This window comes from Taudactylus pleione, unplaced genomic scaffold (assembly GCF_031769625.1).
Source record: "Taudactylus pleione unplaced genomic scaffold, aTauple2 ptg000253l, whole genome shotgun sequence".
Taxonomy (NCBI): Eukaryota; Metazoa; Chordata; class Amphibia; order Anura; family Myobatrachidae; genus Taudactylus; species Taudactylus pleione.
In genome coordinates this window covers 5,380,207-5,402,001 of record NW_028284655.1, presented here as the reverse complement: position 1 = coordinate 5,402,001, position 21,795 = coordinate 5,380,207, and the positions used below count along the sequence as shown (strand labels likewise).

At 42.0% G+C, this 21,795-nt stretch overlaps 1 protein-coding gene across 1 annotated transcript in view; it reads right to left on the bottom strand.

Annotated features, from left to right (window-relative positions):
• Positions 1-2,108: 2,108 nt before the first annotated feature.
• The window catches only part of PLEKHA2 (pleckstrin homology domain containing A2), a 93,969-nt gene continuing 74,282 nt past the window's right edge, over positions 2,109-21,795 (bottom strand). The window contains exons 10-12 of the mRNA XM_088480459.1: positions 15,778-15,841; positions 9,177-9,254; positions 2,109-3,154 (exon numbers count right to left, since the gene is read on the bottom strand). Of these exons, the coding sequence (XP_088336585.1) occupies positions 2,840-3,154; positions 9,177-9,254; positions 15,778-15,841 (457 nt within the window). The 3' untranslated portion in view covers positions 2,109-2,839. The remainder of the gene's footprint in view (positions 3,155-9,176; positions 9,255-15,777; positions 15,842-21,795) is intronic.

Here is a 21,795-nt window from a genome sequence, read left to right as displayed (position 1 = left end):
TGTAACTGCTACGTAACGGGTATGTAACTGCTATATAACGGGTATGTCACTGCTACGTAACTGGTATGTATCCAGTATGTAACTGCTATGTAACAGGTATGTAACTGGTATGTAACAGGTTGGTAACTGGTATGTAACTGGCATTTAACTGCTACGTAACTGGTATGTAACAGGTATGTAACTGCTGCATAACTGGTATGTAACAGCTACGTATTGGGTATTCAACTGGTATGTATCGGGTATGTAACTGCTAGGTAACGGGTATGTAACTGCTACGTAATGGGTACAGTATGTAACTGCTATGTATATCGGATATCTGCTATGTTATGGGTATGCAACTGCTGCGTAGCTGCTATGCAACTGCTATGTAACTGGTATGTAACGTGTATGTAACTGGTATGTAACTGCTACGTAACTTGTATGTAATGATTATGTAACTGCTATTTAACTGTTATGTAATGGGTATGTAACTGCTATGTAACATGTATGTAACTGCTATGTAACTGGTATCTAACGGGTATGTAACTGCTACGTAACTGCTATGTAACAGGTATGTAACTGCTATGTAACGGGTATGTAACTGCTACGTAACTGGTATGTAACTGCAATGCAACAGGTATGCAACTGCTATGCAACAGGTATGTAACTGCTACGTAACTGGTATGTAACGTTATGTAACTGCCATGCAAAAGGTATGTAACTGCTATGTAACTGGTAACTGCTATGTAAATGGTATGTAACTGCTGTGTAACAGCTATGTAACTGCTACGTAACTGGTATGTAAAAGGTATGTAACTGCTACATAACTGGTATGTAACAGCTATGTATTGGGTATGTATCGGGTATGTAACTGCTAGGTAACAGGTATGTAACTACTATGTATTGGGTACAGTATGTAACTGCTATGTGACTGCTACGCATATCGGATATCTGCTATGTAATGGGTATGCAACTGCTGCGTAGCTGCTATGTAACGGGTATGTAACTGCTATGTAACTGGTATGTAACAGATATGTAACTGCTACATAACTGGTATATAACTCTTATGTAACTGCTACGTAACTGGTATGTAACGGGTATGTAACTGATACGTAACTGATATGTAGCGGGTATGTAACTGCTATGCAACAGGTATGTAACTGGTATGTAAGGGGTATGTAACTGCTATGCAACAGGTATGTAACTGCTACATAACTTGTATGTAACGGGTATGTAACTGCTATGCAACAGGTATATAACTGCTATGTAACTGCTATGTAAATGGTATGTAACTGCTATGTAACAGGTATGTAACTTGTATGTAACGGGTATGTAACTGCTATGTAATAGGTATGTAACTGCTATGTAACTGGTATGTAACGGGTATGTAACTGCTATGCACAGGTATGTAACTGCTACATAACTTGTATGTAACGGGTATGTAACTGCTATGCAACAGGTATATAACTGCTATGTAACTGCTATGTAAATGGTATGTAACTGCTATGTAACAGGTATGTAACTTGTATGTAATGGGTATGTAACTGCTATGTAATAGGTATGTAACTGCTATGTAACTGGTATGTAACGGGTATGTAACTGCTATGCACAGGTATGTAACTGCTACGTAATTTGTATTTAACGGGTATGTAACTGCTATGCAACAGGTATGTAACTGCTACGTAACTGCTATGCAACAGGTATGTAACTGCTATGTAACTGGTAACTGCTATGTAAATGGTATGTAACTGCTATGTAACAGGTATATAACTGGTATGTAACTGCTACGTAACGGGTATGTAACTGGTATGTAATTGCTATGTAACTGGTATGTAACTGCTCTGTAACTGGCATGTAACTGCTACGTAACTGGTATGTAACAGGTATGTAACTGCTATGTACCTGCTACGTAACGGGTATGTAACTGCTATGTAACAGGTATGTAACTGGTATTTCATCTGTTTATTCTGCATATCTTGCAACTCTGCTCATCACCTTCATAATGAAAACTATTTGTGTGTTTGTGCAATAATAATAATACAGTTATATATTGGGGGTACAGTCGTTAAAAGAAATCAGTTGTTGCTGCAATTATGGTCAACACCTAATAATATTACAACATTCTGCTTCTTTATTATTGGATTCACATTTGTCATTCTCTCCCATCAAGTACAAGCAGAACACACTATGTAACCCAAAGAGGAAATACACAATATTAATAAATGCGACATTGGGCCTGATTCCGAGGTAGTCATTTGCAGCTACTTTTTACTCGCAGTGTTTTTAACAGTCCTGGAGCGTTTGTGGGAGGTCTCCCAATAAAAGTGTCCCCGGCGTCTCTGACATTCTGAGTAGCCATAGGGTTACATATGGTTACTCAGAACTGTGATAATGGAATGATCTGCGTCTTACTACACACTGGGTGTCTCAGTACAATCCTTGGCGTCTGTGACATTTGCATATTTTGTCACCACAGCTGCGTACGTGATGGTGGCTGCAATGGCATTAACGTACATCTCTGAATCAGGCCTATTGTCAGCACAGAACATACACCAAACCATACAGGATTTAGCAGTGGTTAATTACTATGGCCGCTATATATTATTTCCGATATTGAGTCCAACAACAACAAAAAAAGAAATCGGACTATTTCACAGTTAAATGCCAGGATAAGGCCATAACAATCAGTAACGCTTTCTTATTTGAAGCTCTCCTAAGAAAAATGAATACTGTATAAAAGTGCAGGGTGTAGCCAAGCCCTGGAAATAACAATACTGCAATATATGATGATGACTATGACACAGTCTCTATGCACAAGATTGTTCCCCTGTAGACCAAAGTTTCATGGGCTGTGACCTGGTTACACATCTGAAGTGCGGATGTTTGTGTCATCTAGACTGAATGGAAATGGATTGTTGCTTAGCCGTTGGGGCTCAGACATATGCCTGGCTCTGACCATCCCTTCAACATATTCGCTAGAGTCCCCCAATGTCATTGCTCCAGGCAGCTCGGTTTCATATTTGGGTACTGGGGTCCAGGGCTGCCAGGATGATTTCATTGATGTACACTTCTCCAGAGGCCGTCTGGCATCACAGTGGGGTAAAGAGTGGACGGTGGCTGGGGAGGGGACTGGCATGGGGGCACGATTTAAAGACATGGTACGTCCAAAAGACTCCTGTGGGGAAAACAAAAACATATCATTTATGGTTATCAACTCACTGCTATGTTTGGACCCTGACAAGTCACCCACCAGCAAAATCATACAGACACCCTGTACAGAGAATACAGCAGAAGGTTTAATTATTATGTATAATGTATAACTTTAATAATCTAATATGCTGTATAAACTAATGTGATTGATGAATTTTGTATGTTAATGTAGGGATACAATATTTTATTAATTATAAAACAAAACAGTTTAAAAATTGTAGTATTACATCAAAAGACATATTTAAATAGTAAAAGGTGAAATCACATAAATGTAATTTTTTACTGAAGCTTTGCAGCTAAAATACTCTGCGTAGTCCGAGCACCCACTAGCTTTACATTAGACTTTGGTACTAACACATTTAGCATTCACATGAAGCTCCCTGTATACTTTCACAATGTATATACTCACATCATGCCATTAAGAATACTTGTACTTGTAAGTATTACCACAAGGCTTTCATTCGTGGGGCTTGTCTGTTAAGATAGTTAACCATATCTAGCAACATTCTAAATGGAAACTAGGGCACATCCCTGCTTCACCGATACCACACCCTAATATACTGTAATCTAGGCTTGCCATATCATCCCTTTCATTCGGGACACATGTGAATTACACAGGTTCTGTGAAATGGAGACTTGGGGGTATATTTACTAAAGTGAAGATGTTGCCCATAGCAACCAATCAAATTCTTCTTAACATCCAACTAGCACCTTCTAGAAGATAATAGCTAGAATCTGACTGGTTGCTATGGGCAACATCTCCACTTCTAAAAACTCTCACCCCTTGAAGTCAGCCAGCCACAGAACCTTTGTAATTCATATGTAACCCAAATTAAACGGATGATATTATAGGTCTACTCTAATTAGACCTGTACTTTTAAATAAAGGTTAAACATGCTTGGTGATCCCTTTCAGCAGTATCAATGATAGTATATGACACTGGTAATAATATGTTTCAATGTTATAGCATTGGAACAATCCTTAAATGTCGCCAGCTCCATTCTTATAGTCTCCGCTGTACTCTATAGTATGCTGAAAAGAGTTTTTCGGTGCATGCAATACATCCCGCCACTTATCACATGCATAACGACGTTTAATAACAAGGTATGCATGAATAAATGCATTGTGAGGACTTCCGGGTTTATGATCCGACAACCTGCGCATGTGCATGAAGCGGGGACAGAAAGGTATCCATCAGCTACGGGGACTTCCACGGTAAGAAGCCCATAGGCTTTAATGGGCAACACCAACTATAGATGCAGAAGCTCTGGAAAGTTTTGCTTTCCGTAGCTTAGTACATACCGGCACATCGCAGCCCCATAGAAGTCTATGAGGACTGCAATGCCGGCGGGCTGCAGCAGATATCTCCGTTATAAACTGCAGACCACTTTAATCCAAATGGGAATTGCGGCGAAACCTCCAAAAGCTGCAGTTATGGCATTTCCGGGATTAATACATCCCACCTATTGTGAGTTGGTTTCACTGGAGTGAAGCACAGAAACTGTTAGACAGGAAGTGCCAGTTAGCTAGAAGCATAAATATTAGGGATGTGCAGGCTCGGATAGGTTCAAGTTTGCACGTGGAGTTCGGATTTTTCCCTCCAAAAAAACGGAACTCAGAACGAGGCAAAACGTCATCTTACATGGACGAACATCATCATTCCTGGACAAAAGTACAGGAATGATGACGTTCGTCCATGTAAGATGACGTTTTGCCTCGTTCTGAGTTCCGCTTTTTTGGAGGGAAAAATCCGAACTCCACGTGCAAACTCGAACCTATCCGAGCCTGCACATCCCTAATAAATATACCCAAATATATTAGAAAGGGTTAAATTAGGATGTGATTAGATACAGGTGTAGTCATGTATGTTTCATTGTTAACAAGTGGGACCCATTGTTTAACATATCAACCAAGCAGAATTCCAGGAGCCCAGCATTGCAGGTGTCCTGCTGACTACGTGTGGATGAGGTCCCAATATAGAGACAGTATGTTATGTAAGTACCCTCCTTGCGGGAAGCCCTACATCGTGGGAACAAGAAGGGGCCTCTTTGAACAGGACTCCCTTGGAGTTACATCTCCTGTAGCTGGCGTACTGTACAGCTGGCAAAAGCTAGGAGACATTGGGCTTGGTTCCTGTCTTGCTAGTAGAGGAAAGAATCTAGATCCTGGCTCTAGAGAATACTGATATTTTATTGCAGTTTATGGCAGAGATGAGAACAAATAGCTAACCACTGCAATTCTATAATATGTATTGTCCAGAACCATTCTCTGAAATGCGCATGTATGGCCAAATGTTGTCTTTCAGTTGCAGAAACAGACAGATAAGAGATATGCCTATCTGAAAAATCTGTATAAGTATGCATTAACAAAAAACATAATACAATCTCCCAGATGTTGTGTTGTGTCTTGTTCTGCATCAAGAACCTTACCGTTCATGGACATGAATCACTAAGGCGCCCATTTATCATTGTATATTTGCGGTTTAATCCCCCAAAACACACGTTTTCAGGGAGTAACCACAAATATTAAGATTCCCCCCAGATGTATGAAGGAGGGATAACTCTGATACCTGCTGCGATCCCTCCCTCCATAGGTTTCTATGGGGGATGCGATTCTGCCAAATTTACCAACTTCTGGAATGCAATGCACTATAGAGATTGGGCCCCCGCAGCTAATGCCTGAAGATGGTGTTAGCTGCTGTAGCCTACAGGCTACACTTCACATAATTAGCCAGCAGAGGGTCGCCTCGCATGTGCAGTCAGTGTGACTGCACAGGTGCAGTAGCCCCGACAGCACTCCGGACACATCACAGGGACGGGCTCCTTTCGGACCGCCTGTCCCTGCATGTACGTTTAATACATTCCACCTGTATGATCGCATCTTGCAATGCGATCATATTGCAAATATGATCATTAATAAATGGGCCCATAAGTAACACAGCCTTAAACATATATTTAGTCCCTTCCAATCAAGTGCAATAAGACTCAAACCAAAGGAAGGTGTATCCCAAATGATTGATGTGTTTAGTAACTAAGTGTACAGCCATGGCTAAAAGTTTTGAGAATGACACAAGTATTGGTTTTCACAAAGTATGCTGCTTCAGTTTTTATGATGGCAATTTGCATATACTCCAGCCTATCATGAAGAGTGATCAGATGAATTGCAATTAATTGTAAAGTCCCTCTTTGCCATGACAATGAACTTAATCCCCAAAACAACATTTCCACTACATTTCAGCCCTGCCACAAAAGGACCAGCTGGCATGTCAGTGACACAGGTGAGAGTGTTGACGAGGACAAGGCTGGAAATCACTCTGTCATACTGATTGAGTTAGAATAACAGACTGGAAGCTTTAAATGGAGGGTGGAGCTTGAAATCATTGTTCTTCCTCTGTTAACCATGGTTATCTGCAAGGAAACACGTGCAGTCATCATTGCTTTTCACAAAAAGGGCTTCACAGGCAAGGATATTGCTGCAAGTAAGATTGTACCTAAATCAACCATTTATCGGATCATCAAGAACTTCAAGGAGAGAGGTTCAATAGTAGTGAAGAAGGCTCCAGGGTGCCCAAGAACGTCCAGCAAGCGCCAGGACCGTCTCCTAAAGTTGATTCAGCTGTGGGATCGGGGCACCACCAGTGCAGAGCTTGCTCAGGAATGGCAGCAGGCAGGTGTGAGTGCATCTTCACGCACAGTAAGGCAAAGTATTTTGGAGGATGGCCTGGTGTCAAGAAGGGCGGCAAAGAAGCCACTTCTCTCCAGGCAAAACACCAGGGACAGACTGATATTCTACAAAAGGTACAGGGATTGGACTGCAGAGGACTGTGGTAAAGTTATTTATCTGATGAATCCCCTTTCAGATTGTTTGGGGCATCTGGAAAAACGCTTGTCCGGAGAAGGAAAGGTGAGCGCTACCATCAGTCCTGTGTCATGCCAACAGTAAAGCATCCAGAGACCATTCATGTGTGGGGTTGCTTCTCAGCCAAGGGAGTGGGCGCACTCACAATTTTGCCTAAGAACACAGCCATGAATAAAGAATGGTACCAAAACATCCTCCAAGAGCAACTTCTCCCAACCATCCAAGAACAGGTTGGTGACAAACAATGCCTTTTCCTGTATGATGGAGCACCATGCCATAAGGCAAAAGTGATAACTAAGTGGCTCGGGGAACAAAACATCAATATTCTGGGTCCATGACCAGGAAACTCCCCAGACCGTAATCCCATTGAGAACTTGTAGTCAGTCCTCAAGAGGCGGGTGGACAAACAAAAACCCACAAATTCTGACAAACTCCAAGCATTGATTAGGCAAGAATGGGCGGCCATCAGTCAGTATGTGGCCCAGAAGTTGATTGACAGCATGCCAGGGTGAACTGCAGAGGTCTTGAAAAAGAAGGGTCAACACTGCAAATATTGACTCTTTGCATAAACTTAATGTAATTGTAAATAAAAGCCTTTTACACTTATGAAATGCTTGTAATATTACTTCAGTATACCATAGTAACATCTGACAACAGGTCTAAAAACACTGAAGCAGCAAACTTTGTGAAAACCAATACTTGTGTTATTCTCAAAACTTTTGGCCATGGCTGTAGGCTATTTGTTTTATTTATTTAATTTTTTTTATATATAAATTAAAATAATAGAAGTTAATTATCACCTAACATAAGAAAATAATCAACAATTTAAATGCAATCTAACATTATACATATATCACAGGAAGGTTATGTTAAAAGCTGACAGAGACCTTTAAACCTGTGCCAGCCACTGTGAGAACAGATCCATTACACAGATTTATTACCAGCTGACAGCACCATACGTACTGGCTGCAATGCCACACCTCAAATTGCTAAACTTTGTTTTTCTGCATGGAAAGTTGATAATGTAATCTTGTGAAATATCAGTCTTATTTTTAGGTGTTAAGGAAGGATGTTCAAACACCTTAAAAATAAAAATATTAAACATATTTATATTTTACAGGATATAAAAAATCTATTAAGATGAACTTCCTGATGTGGTACAGTGTGTGTCCTCCTGAAATGGGAGCTGCAAACTGATGTGTAGACAGGTTGTTGTTTCTATCTGATCAGAGTATTTATTAAGTTGAGAAAAGCAGATATGAAGATACAGTTTACACAGGAACTACATAGAAAGGCCCCATAGTTACCTACATTCTCCCCTCTGGGAGAGTCCCCTCCCCTCCCCTAGGGAATTTAGACTATAAGCTCCAGTGGGGCAGGGACTAGTGTGAATGACATATATTCTCTATTCAGCGCCATTCAGTGACACTATATAAATAACTGATAATGTGTTTACTGTTGGAGTGAGGATCTAAAAGACAGTTGGTGTCAGTGCTTGTCATTCCTCATGCTTTCATTTGCTAGATACACACAGATTACACTTACTGACTTTCCAGTCATCCTTTAGGGAAAACTCTGCGATTCGTGGGACTGCGAGGAGGGGTGGGGCTTAACGCTGTGGTTTGCATGATTTAGCCCCGCCCCTCCCTACGGACTCACAAATTCCCCGTAAAACTCCCCATCCTGCCCACTTCACTAGGACGTGGATGGGCTGCGGGAGATCTGCCTACTCTTTTGGGGGTGGGGGGGCAAAATTCGGGAAAAATCGTGAGCCTCCCACAACATCCGGTAGAGTAGGCAGGTATGACCCTTTAGAATGTAAGCTCTCACGAGCAGGGCCCTCCTCCCTCATGTGCTTTTCCTTCCCTTACTATTAACTTTGGTACCTAACCCCTGACTTCTGAGACATACTACTTATTTGAGTGCTATGACTGCTGTTGCAGCAATGTTTATATACCATGTCCTGTACTGTAAGTCACTGTTCTCTTGTTCTGTTCACTTGTTTATGTACAGTACTGTGTAAGGTGCTGCGGAACCCTTGTGGCGCCATATATATAAGAGATAATAATAATAATGATGGAGTTCTTTCTTACCATGTATTTTATAAAAGAAATATAGATATATATTACCCGGCAGCGTGTCCTGAAGGTCTGAACGGCGGCATTAATGGCTTTTATCCAGCTGTCCATCTCCTGAGGACTGTCAGCCTATGAGATAAGAAGAGTGTATGAGCACATATATTGTATGTTACATATGATTCTAAGGTTCTGATTCAGAGATGGACGCTATGCCAGTACTTATGCAGATGGAGCGATTGTTCGCCATTGCGCATGCGTGTTAGCCGCACTGCACATGTGCAGACATTGTTTTGTGATTATGCTCACACAGAGAATTCATTTGCAAAGTGAGTGACAGGCAGTCAGCGTTTGGGGGAGGTAACGGGGTGACTAGGCAAATGCGGGTGTGTCTAACCATTTAAACGCTTTCTCATGGGCGTGCGTAAATTAGCCATTGTGATCTCCTTTGCAGCATGAGAGCTCTGTGCGTGTCAGGAGAGATGCCTGATCTGCCTCGATGTTACCGATGTTTATGCTGGTGTGTGACATCGGATGTATATGAGAAGGTCCCTATGCGCGGGGAAGATGTGGAAACATTAGCATATTCTCACAGCTGCTTTCCGTTTGAAATCACAGATGTATTTGCATTATAGTAAATCTTTGATCAGGCCCTAAGGCCCTTCCTTCTTTCATGTATGACATGCCTTCATGGATGACAGTATGATGCTAAGTAATATCATGTGGGCATGGCCTGCTATGGTGGCTATAGCTGCCTGTGTCTGACCTGCTGTCACAAGCATCCCCTCTGCAGGTTATCACTAGGGGCTCTATTTACTACAATCCGCATTTGTAATGCAGATTGTAGTGTGATATTACCGACTGAATTCGCATTGCGAATTCAGGCAACATCACAGGGATTTACTACAAATCCCTTGCAGGGACAGAGCTTGCAATAAAGCTCTGTCCCTGCGAATCCCCTCCGCACACTTATCACGGTATTTTCGCAAAAAATACAGTGACAAGTGCCGACGCATGCGCCAACCGTCGCTCCCGACTCCGACCCCCCTACCTTAATTACACTTACCTGCAGTCAGCGGTGCTCCGGGGATGTTCTCCATGGCTCCGGTCAACTGACATCCCATACTGCACTGGGACTCAGTCAGGTGATGACCGGGCCCCAGTGCAGCATGGGAGACCAGCTGACCGGAGGGAAGACATCATGGGAGCCCTGATCACCGGTCCCTGGACTCAGGTAAGTTTTTTTTTTTTACTTTTTTTTTCTCTTTTTTTAGCAGTGATCAGCGTGTGGTCTGTTTAGACCACACAGCTGATCACTGGGGCCGGCTCCCGGCTCCGTTAGAGCAAAGCAGGTGTCCGGTAACTAGGTGGCGTTATTATCACGGGACTTTCCCCGGTATTTTTTCACATTTTATTTTTAGTAACTTTTCCCAGATCACATTTCCCATTACAATTATGGGAAATGCGATCTGCTTACTAAAAATAAGTGATACTTAGGGCTTGGAGTAGAATTTTACGAATTCTACTCCAATTGCCCTGTAGTAACTTTAGGTGATACTAAAATAATGTGAAAAGGGTGTGAAAACACCCTTTTTCACTTTATTTTAGTAAAAATAATGTTAATTAATAGAGCCCTAGAGGAGCACATGAAGAGAAAAGCCTGAGGTTCATAGAGAAGATATTTGTGAGAGAACAGTGAGCCAGGACTTATAAGCAGAATAGTCTCTATATGCAGTTCTCAAATCCTGTCATAAAAGTCTTTATGTGGCTCAGAGATTAATGAAATAACCCGTGTTTCCATGTTTCCATTTAAATGTTTCAGTTTTTTCTTAAATAGCAGCTCTTCCAATAAACCAATAAAAGGTCAGCCAAGAGAAACATCCAATATTAGGTCTAAAATGCTTTCTACTCTATGCTGAATGTGAGCTTGTTCTGGACATCTCATTTCATAACTATTTCATGGAACCAGGTAACATAAGCAATATCTACCTACCAACGGGCTCACAGGCGGGGAGATGTATCAAGCCTTTGAGAGAGATGATGTAGAGTAGTTGCCCAAAGCGTAGGTCTGAAATACTTATATAGCACACCTATAATGTTTGTGAGCTGCTTCCTTTCTTCTTATAGTTAAATAGGAAATTCAATTCTTTCAGTGTGGGAAGTGCTATGTGTTATGGTATGTGGATATGTGATAAGCAGTGGGGAATATACTAGTTTGAATAGGTATGAAGTGTATAGTTTGTCAAAAATAGGTAAAAGTAATTTAAATCGGCTAGAAATTAGTGTAAATAAAACTGAAGAAAAAAAACAACAAAAGGTAAAGAAATAAAAAATATAATAAATAATAAAAAACAAAAAAATATATAGAATATAAAAAAATTAAAAACAATTATAGATACAAAAAAAGTGAAGAACGGTGACCAGGTCGATAGGCAAGTGAAAAAATAAAACTATATTCACCACTGCCAATCACATAACCACATACCGTAACACGTAGCACTTCCCACACTGCACAGTTGCCCAAAGCAACCGAATAGCTTTTAACTGTCGTATCAAATACTGTGCTGGATAAATGACAGAAGCTGATTGGTTGCTTTGCCCAAAGAAACCAATCACCTTCTAGCTATTATTTTAAAGAATGAACATGATAAATGTTAGCAGGGCCACAATCAGAAGATGCGGAGCCCAGTTCAAATGTAACAGACGAGGCCCCCCATTTTCTCAACCACACACATACTACCACCACCACGGTGGATGCAGAGGTGCAGCATGCAAGTGCATGTTATAAATTCCCTCCAAAATGCAGACGTTTCCCCAAAACCTCCCCACATGCCAGCAGACCACCCACTCATAACAATATATACAGTCAGGTCCATAAATATTGGGACATTGACAGAATTTTCATATTTTGTCCTCTATTCACCACCACAATGGCTTTGAAATGAAACAAACAAGATGTGATTTAGCTGCAGACTTTCAGATGTAATTTGATGGTCATTACATCCAAATCAGCTGAACGGTGTAGGAATTACAAAAGTTTCTATATGTGCCTCCCACTTTTTAAGGGGCCAAAAGTAATGGGACAAACTAAACAATCCTAAATCTAACTTTCACTTTTTAATACTTTGTTGCAAATCCTTTGCAGGCAATTACAGCCTGAAGTCTGGAACGCATAGACATCACCAGACACTGGGTTTCATCCCTGGTGATGCTCTGCCAGGCCTTTACTGCAAATGTCTTCAGTTCCTGCTTGTTCTTGGGGCATTTTCCCTTCAGTTTTGTCTTCATCAAGTGAAATGCATGCTCAATCGGATTCAGGTCAGGGGATTGACTTGGCCATTGCATAACATTCCACTTTTTATCCTTACAAAACTCTTTGGTTGCTTTTGCAGTATGCTTCGGGTCATTGTCCATCTGCACTGTGAAGCGCTGTCCAATGAGTTCTGAAGCATTTGACTGAATATGAGCATGTAATATTGCCCGAAACACTTCAGAATTCATTCTACTGCTTTTGTCAGCAGTCACATCATCAATAAATACAAGGGAACCAGTTCCATTGGTAGCCATACATGCCCACGCCATGACACTACCACCACCATGCTTCACTGATGAGGTGGTATGTTTTGGATCATGAGCAGTTCCTTTCCTTCTCTTCTCTTCCCATCACTCTGGTACAAGTTGATCTTTGTCTCATCTGTCCATAGGATGTTGTTCCAGAACTGTAATGGCTTTTTTAGATGTTGTTTGGCAAACTCTAATCTGGTCTTCCTGTTTTTGTGGCTCACCAATGGTTTGCATCTTGTGGTGAACCCTCTATATTCACTCTTGTGAAGTCTTCTCTTGATTGTTGACTTTGACACATATACATCTACCTCCTGGAGAGTGTTCTTGATTTGGCCAACTGTTGTGAAGGGGGTTTTCTTCACAAGGGAAATAATTCTTCTGTCATCCACCACAATTGTTTTCCGTGGTCTTCCGGGTCTTTTGGTGTTGCTGAGCTCTCTGGTGCGTTCTTTCTTTTTAAGAATGTTCCAAACAGTTGATTTGGCCACACCTAATGTTTTAGCTATCTCTCTGATGGGTTTGTTTTGATTTTTCAGCCTAATGATGGCTTGCTTGAACTGATAGTGACAGCTCTTTGGATCTCATATTGAGAGTTGACAGCAACTGATTCCAAATGCAAATGTCACACCTAGAATCAACTCCAGACCTTTTACCTGCTTAATTGATAATGAAATAACGAGGGAATAGCCCACACCCGTCCATGAAATAGCTTTTGAGTTGACAGTCCCATTACTTTTGGCCCCTTAAAAAGTGGGAGGCACATATTGAAACTGTTGTAATTCCTACACCGTTCACCAGATTTGGATGTAATTACCCTCAAATTAAATCTGAAAGTCTGCAGTTAAAGCACATCTTGTTTGTTTCATTTCAAAACCATTGTGGTGGTGAATAGAGGCCAAAATCTGAAAATTCTGTCAATGTCCCAATATTTATGGACCTGACTGTATAAACTGATAGATAGATAGGTAGATAGATAGATAGATAGATAGATAGATAGATAGATAGATAGATAGATAGATAGATAGATAGTCTTGCTCTGCTGATGTCCACACACATGGAGGTGATTCCACTACCACATAAGCCGGTGTGGTATGAAAAGTCAACATGTCCTTACTGTCAACATGGAAAAAGGTCGACAAACAATATGTCGACATTTAACAAGTTGACACCGAAATGTTAATATACAGTTTTTAACATATTTTAGCCTAAACCTAACCTTAACCCTAAAAATAACACAAAAATGTACTGTCAACATTCTGCTGTCAGCACTCTGAATGTCAGCATTCTAACCAAATACCCATAAGTGTGGTAAGTGTAAATAAGTAGGCATGAAAAAGGCATCATGGGCAGCACACTGGAGGTGTTACTGTACAATTCACACGTCACAGTGTGCAGTATGATAGAGTGGCTTGGCCACGTGGGAAGCAGAGGGGAGGAGTGGTAAGAGTATGGTAGACAGCTGCTGACTGGTTCCAGGGTAGTAGACTGCCTCTGTAACCAGCTCTTGCAGACCAGGGTGCTGGGTGTTGCACAGCTCTCCCTGCAACTGTAAAACTGTGACCCCACTCAGAAGGAGTGAGGGCCTCAGCAGGACGGACAGTAGCCTATAAGCTTCCTCATCACACATTTTTTTGGGGAGAGGCCCTCTTCAGAACCCTCTCTATCTGCCCCCGATGGGCACAGGTCGTACATGCATGGACCCGGAAACACAGTTATAGCGATAATTTTCATTACTGCATTGTAAGTCGAGGCGTAATTATGACGTCACATAATGTGGTTGGTGATAAATGCACCCCCTAGTCATGTAATGACATATATTGATTTGTGAGGCTGTCATGCATACATGCCTACATTCCAGGAATGTCCTGGAGACTCCTACATAACAGGGAACTATCCCAGGAGAGTGGACAACCCTCCCACTTACCACTTACCATCCACTTCTGCAGTGAAGTGGATGGGGTGAGGCCCTGGTGACGCAATTCACTGTTAATTGCATCATCGTGGCTCCAAATACTTGTGTGCCCTGGACCTGCCCATCTAGGATCTCTCAAAGGGGAGAACAGCAAAGTTGGCAACTATGGCCCGTATTCAGTTACCTGCAAATAGTCTGAATCCGCGAAAAAGTATTGCGGATGATGTAATTTCGCCAGGCGGAAAAGTATTGCCGTATTCAATTACAAAGACTTTTCGCGTACGCGGAAAGTCAATGCAATGTAATAGGCGAAAAAGCAGGCGGAAAAAAAGTGCAGAATTGAGGTTTTAGGGTGCAAACGTCGGGAAACCCCCCTGCACCCTTGGGACAGTCCTCCAAAGATGAACTGTGTCAAAAAAATAAATAAAAAAGACTTTAGAACACCCCAAAAAAGAACTTTCATTTTGGGGATGAAAATCTGCAAAGTTGGGGGACAAACTTAAAAAGTAGCGAAACAGACTTCTTGGGGGTCCCACAGTATGGGGCAGGTGTTTTTTAGATTGCAGGACATTACAACAGGTGCGTTTTTTTACACTTCAATTTACGGACTTCAAAGTATGCTTATACCCATTTTCAAGTACCCCAATTTTGACAGGACTACTTATTTTCACCAAATGACACTGCTTAATGCTATTCTTTACCACTAGTGAAAGACACTAATTAAAAGAAATTGACACACCTTAAGTACCCCAATTAGCTTTATTAGGGCTATTCAGGGGCATCTATATTGATCCCCAACGTTAGTGCATTTTTTGGGGGTGTCAGGTTGATTTCTCCGTTTTTGACAGCACTTTCCGCCTGTTTGAGTTTCGCTGGGTTCCGGTTTTGCGTCCTTTGGAATTGAATACGGCGAATTGCGGGGACACGCGCGATAAGTTTTGGCACCTAAAACATGCGATGTAGGCGAAAAGTCTGTTAGGTGGAAAGGTATCGCGGGTGCGAAACTAATAGAATATGGACCTATGTTGGGATATCATCTGTAATACTGCCATCTGTTGTTATATCTGCACTTGTAATATTGTTATGTGAGTTTTGATACAGCTAATTTTTCAAAACCCTTCTTACATCATACCTTACCACACATACATATTGCAATATTTAAAAATATAATCATTTTACCTGGATGTAGAAGGTCCTGGGACCAGTAATGATTTCAAACAGATTGTCCCTCATCAGTAAATCCCTAAAAGAATATAGGCATTTTATAAACAATTATTTAAAATATGCATTCATAAAAAATACAGTACAGTACCTGTCAAGTACTTTCCCAGTGAAGGCAGCCATTTTGTAAATCAAACCAATATTAATATTCCTGAGAATGCTACAGTTCAATTCACAGGCTAGTAAGGACATACTGTAACTGATACTCAGGGGTAATTTTACTAAGAATCGAGATAGGTTGAAATTACCATCTCGGGTGATTTTTTCATTTTTTTCCTGCTTGTAAATTTACTAAAGGTAAAGTGAGGTGAGTTAGAGAGAGAGTTAGAGAGAGATTTCTCTCATCTCACTCGTAAAACTCGGGTGAGATAGCAATCTGGAATCAAATCACCATCGGGCCAAATTGGAAGTACTTTTCACCTAAAACATACATCTATCAAATTTACCAAGAATCGGGATGACAAGCTCGGGTGAGATAGGAGCAAACTCTCTGTCAAAATCACTTTTCAAACTCTCAACCCCCTGAGCTGCGAGATGGTCAGAAACATACACAAATCATTGTGATTTGTGTATGTTTCTTTCTGTAAATGGTTAAAATAGGGTTTATTTAATTTAAAAAATGGCATGAGGTCCACCCCCCAAAAGACTAACCAGCCTCGGGCTTGCCAGCCAGTCCTGATTCTTAAAATTACAGGGAAGAAAATGTGTAGGGTTCCACTGTAAATTTAAGAACCAGCACCAGACAGCAGGGACAGAGCTGGCTTTAAATATACGTAGAAAAAAAATGACGTGAGGTTCCCCTGGGCGGTGGGTGGCGGGTTGATAGTGTATGTGTAGTGTAATATTAGAATTAACAACATTGTCTTTACAGTGGAACTACAGGTCCCAGCAAGCCTCCCCCGCATGCTGGTACTTGGAGAACCACAAGTACCAGCATGCGGGGCATTAAGGGCCCACTGGTATGTGTAGTTCACCTGTGAAGAAATGTGTAAATAAACACAACACACACCGTGAGAGTAAAGTTTTATTACATACATACATACACACACATACTTACCTGCTGCCAGATGTTCAGGTCCCCTTCTCAACGTAAAGTATCCATTCGAAATACCTGAAAAAAAAAGCCAATACTCACCTTTTTGTCCCTCGATGTTCTCCGCAGTAATCCTTTTAGGTGGCTGGACACTCTGTAACAATATGTATCCGCATGGTATAACAGTATCGCGAATGACTTCAGTGTCCCGGCCGCCAGCCAATCAGCGGTGGCTTCCATTAGCATTGGCTGGGACCCACGTGGACTTAGCCAATGAGCGGCTTCTCCACGTGGGTCCCAGCCAATGAGCGACCGCTAATGTTCAGCCGCCGCTGATTGGCTGGTGGCCCAGACACTGAAGTCATTCGCGATACTGTAACACCATGCGGATACATGTTGTTACAGAGTGTCCGGCCACCGGCCTGGTGCTGGTCCGTAATTTATAGTGGAACCCTACACATTTTTTTCCCTGTAAATTAAGAACCAGGACAGGCTGGCACGTCCGGGGCTGGTTAGTTGTTTGGGGGAAGGACCGCACGTCATTTTTTTTAATAACATTTAACCCTTTTTTACAAGTCTTAACACACAAGCAGCCAACACATATCTCACTGATATGTGCTGGCTGCTAGCTCGGGAGAGATTTGCAGAGAGAAAACACTGCAATCTCGGGTGAATAATCTCCTGCAAAACAAGATACTCGGGAGAGATATCTCGTTCTGCTTCACCATCGGCTAACTCGTTTAGCCTCAAATCGCCTGTTGGTAAATTTGGTAAAAAAAAAAGGGATTAAATCACCCGAATTTTGGCGAATTCCAGCGAGATAAATCACTTTGAAAATCGGGACCATCTCGAATCTTAGTAAATTTACCCCTCACTGTTTGTATAACACAAGCATTAGTTGTGTTTATACATTACATACTCAGTGTAGTTATATTATATAGTACATTCTGGCATTGTCGATGAAGTTAAACACATGAACTTTCTTTGATACGAGCCCCAGCTTCCATGTGACCAGTTCTCTGTGCTAGACATGACCTCATTAAGATGGGAAGTAATTATAATGTTCCAGTAATTATGTTTAGCAGTTGATGTGTGACGGCTGTCCAGCTGCTGGCCTGAACTCAGTATGTGTGAGGGCACAAACAAGACAGTGTCAGGTCCTGCACACTATGTTCACACATTTACACCACCCACATCCACACGTCACGTCAGTGGTAGGCTAAACATCTTTACCTGCTCACTGAAACTGTATTACATAAAGCAGTATAATCATACTCAGTGATCATTGTGTAACACAGGGTCTACTCAGCATCTTCATAATCAGTGTATGGAGAGCAGGGCCGTAGAGAGTAAAGGAGGGCACAAGTGAATGGAGGATTGTGGCTAATCCTGGGGATGTGGCAGATCTGTTGGAACAAAATTAATAAAAAGTACTATGCATTCCAAAGAGAGGGCATTCATCCCCCTGCACTGCTGGGTAGGGCCCCTTAGACAAGCCCGGGCCTGGGTAATTAGTACTGGTGTCCCTAATAGAGATACTCAATTCAGGAGTCTGGGAGATTGCTGAAATCTGGGCATATCTCATGCAAGCATGGCTGGAACTAGTAGTGTGTGAGCTGTCCTGCCGCATAGAGCACAGAACGGCCACTGCCCCATGGTTCCTGCATCTGGCTACTGCAGCCTATACACCCCCTGGAGCATCTTGAGTATGCTCCGGGCACTGCTGTTTTTCTGGGCCCTTGCAGCCCCACCCCATCGGCATGACATCATGCACTTGTGGGTGTGGCCAGCACAGGATGCCGTAACACCCAGTTATGGTGCTGCATGCCAGAGTAGGATACGGTACAGAATCTCTCTTGTGTTGCTTATGAAGTGGGCGGGACACAATTACAATATTCAGTGCAAATCACATTATCGAGCACTCTGACCCGCGGTCTGATTTCCAGGAATGTCTCCAGTAGGCAAGTACAGTATGCTGCAATGTCGCAAATTGCTTTGCACACCTCATACACATGTCCTATGGAACGCCACTCTGGGATCTACAGGGACGGCGGAGATCTAAAAACTAGGTAGTGAACATAATGGCAAACATTATCTACTGTACTCCAAACTGCTGGATAACCAAAAAGACACCTCTGTTCATTTTATGCCTAATAGTACTGCCCTAGATACTTTCATCCACCAAAGTAGTTTTCCAGTTCACATTATGCCACACAGTGCACCCAGTTCATATGCCACATTGTAGTGCCCCCATTTCACATTATGACTATGGACAGTAAGATCACTATTATAGCACAGAATCAGAAGAAAGGTCAAACGTGGCCAAAGGTGAGGGGCACAGGTACAGGTTCAGATATGATGGGCTAGCAAAATGGTCGGTGTAACAGGCACTGGTCAGCATGGAGGGTAAAGAACAGGTATCAATCCAGAACGGATACACACACTGGCGCTGGAGATAATGGCCTGATATTCTGACACTGAAATCTAGTTGGTGCAAAAACAACAACTAGCTCCTTCCGCTAATAAAACAGGTGTATAAATAAAACAATTCAAGCTGCTAGTCCAAATTCACCAGTACCACCTGGTCTCAATAAAGTCACCCACAAAAAGATACAAATAAGGACTGCGCTATAAAATATAATATCTCATATATATCGCTTGTTTGAAATGAATCAACGATAAAGGTTCCTGTAAATATAAAAAACAAATTTATTCACAACCTACAATAGATAAATCACTCGTGACATGCACATAATCATTCCACATAAAGCTTAGTGCATCAGCAAATGTCCTGATGGAAAAGTAGATGTCTCTCCTTTAGTTGGTATATATCTGTCTGTATAAGCGCTTATCCATCTGCATAATATCGGTTAAAGTAAGTTTTTTCATGCACTGTGAATGCCTTTAGTAGCTAAAGGATGCTCTCACCACATGAGTTCAAAATGTACAAGTAGCTGAGCGATGCCGTCTGCCTGTATTCAACAGCAATCCTGGGAGACCGCGGTGTGGTGAAGGGAACGCGGCCGCTCTCACACTGGATATTTCCCTTTGTGTACAGGAGTCTCCTGGTAGGTTAATGCAATCTTTTTCCAACCGCACTGGATAGTAGCACAAGTGGATGAACAGGTAAGTACACAGGTAGGTACACGAATCACAGGCAGGGTCACAAGTGGATTTTAAAACCCCATGAATGTATTTTATATGTAAAGGAGCCTTGATCGTTGATTCATTTCAAACAAGCCATATACTGTATATGAGATATTTTATTTTATAGCGCAGTCCTAATTTGTAGCATTTGTGGGTGATATTCTGACAGCCAACAACTGCCTGAGAGAAGTATAAATAGGGAGAGCAATTTTGAAACTCGCTGTGTGGTGACGTCAGTTGTCAGCTGACGGTCACAATGTATCCCAGGAAAATGCTCTGTAGTCGCCCCTAGGTGGCACACGGAGCACATATGTTAGATGAGAGAGACGCTGGAGCTGACCTGTGTGTACACACTATGTGTCCGTCGCATCTTCTGATCTGTCGTACATACTACTCAATCTGAAGATGTGACCAAGGGGCAGATTGGGAACTAAATTTGGCCCTGGAAAAATTTCTAGAAGTGGCCTCATGTTGGCGGCACCAACTCAACTGTAGGCGGAACCAACACCAAAGTGGGCGGGATTAGTACATCACTACACCTGTGTGGAAGCTGAGTGACAGAACATAGCAGGGATGGTATAAAAAAAACTAGCGTGACAAAGTTGTATGCACATACAAACATCAGACAAACTACCACATGCAGTTCATGAGCACATTCATACATTACACATGTACTATTAATTTACTCTTACCCTCATTTATACCTAGTCTTCTCTCTCCTATTCCGGATACCCTCCTATCTACTCATTTCCCTCTCTCCTGTTCTCGATTACCCTCCTATCTACCCATTCCTATCTCTCCTATTACCGATTACCCTCCTATCTACCCATTCCTATCTCTCCTATTACCGATTACCCTCCTATCTACCCATTCCTATCTCTCCTGTTCCCGATTACCCTTCTATGTACCCATTCCTATGTCTCCTATTACTGATTACCATCCTATCTACCCATTCCTCTGCCTCCTGTTCCCGATTACCCTCCTATCTACCCATTCCTATTTCTCCTATTACCGATTACCCTCCTATCTACCCATTCCTATCTCTCCTGTTCCTGATTACCCTCCTATCTACCCATTCCTATTTCTCCTATTACCGATTACCCTCCTATCTACCCATTCCTATCTCTCCTGTTCCTGATTACCCTCCTATCTACCCATTCCTATCTCTCCTATTACAGATTACCCTCCTATCTACCCATTCCTATCTCTCCTATTACCGATTACCCTCCTATCTACCCATTCCTATCTCTCCTATTACCGATTACCATCCTATTTACCCATTCCTCTGCCTCCTGTTCCAGATTACCCTACCCATTCATCACTCTCTCATATTACCGATTGCCCTCCTATCTACCCATTCCTCTCCCTCCTGTTCCCGATTATCCTCCTATCTACCCATGCTCCTCTTTCCTGTTCCCGATTACTCTCCCTTCTCTCTCTCCTTTTTCCCTTTTGTTTTTCTCCTTTCATCTTCTTTCCTGTTCTCTCCCTGATCCTTCCATCTCTCTGTCATGTGAATATCTCTCCTCTCTGGCTGGCCTCCCTTTGCTCGCACTCCAACTCTCAACAGTCATTTCACCTCTGACCCTGTACTATTGCTCTCTTTACTTTCTTTTGCTCTCTACAATTTGATCTGGAGGTCAGGAACAATATAGGGTATGTAGCCCATGCTATATTGTCCTTTCCAGGAGCATTTGAAGCCTATTATGGTCTTCAAATGCTCCTGCATAAACACTATCCATTTACTGGACGATCAGCCTGATAATTGGCTTAACTTGTTAAATCTGGTCTTCCTA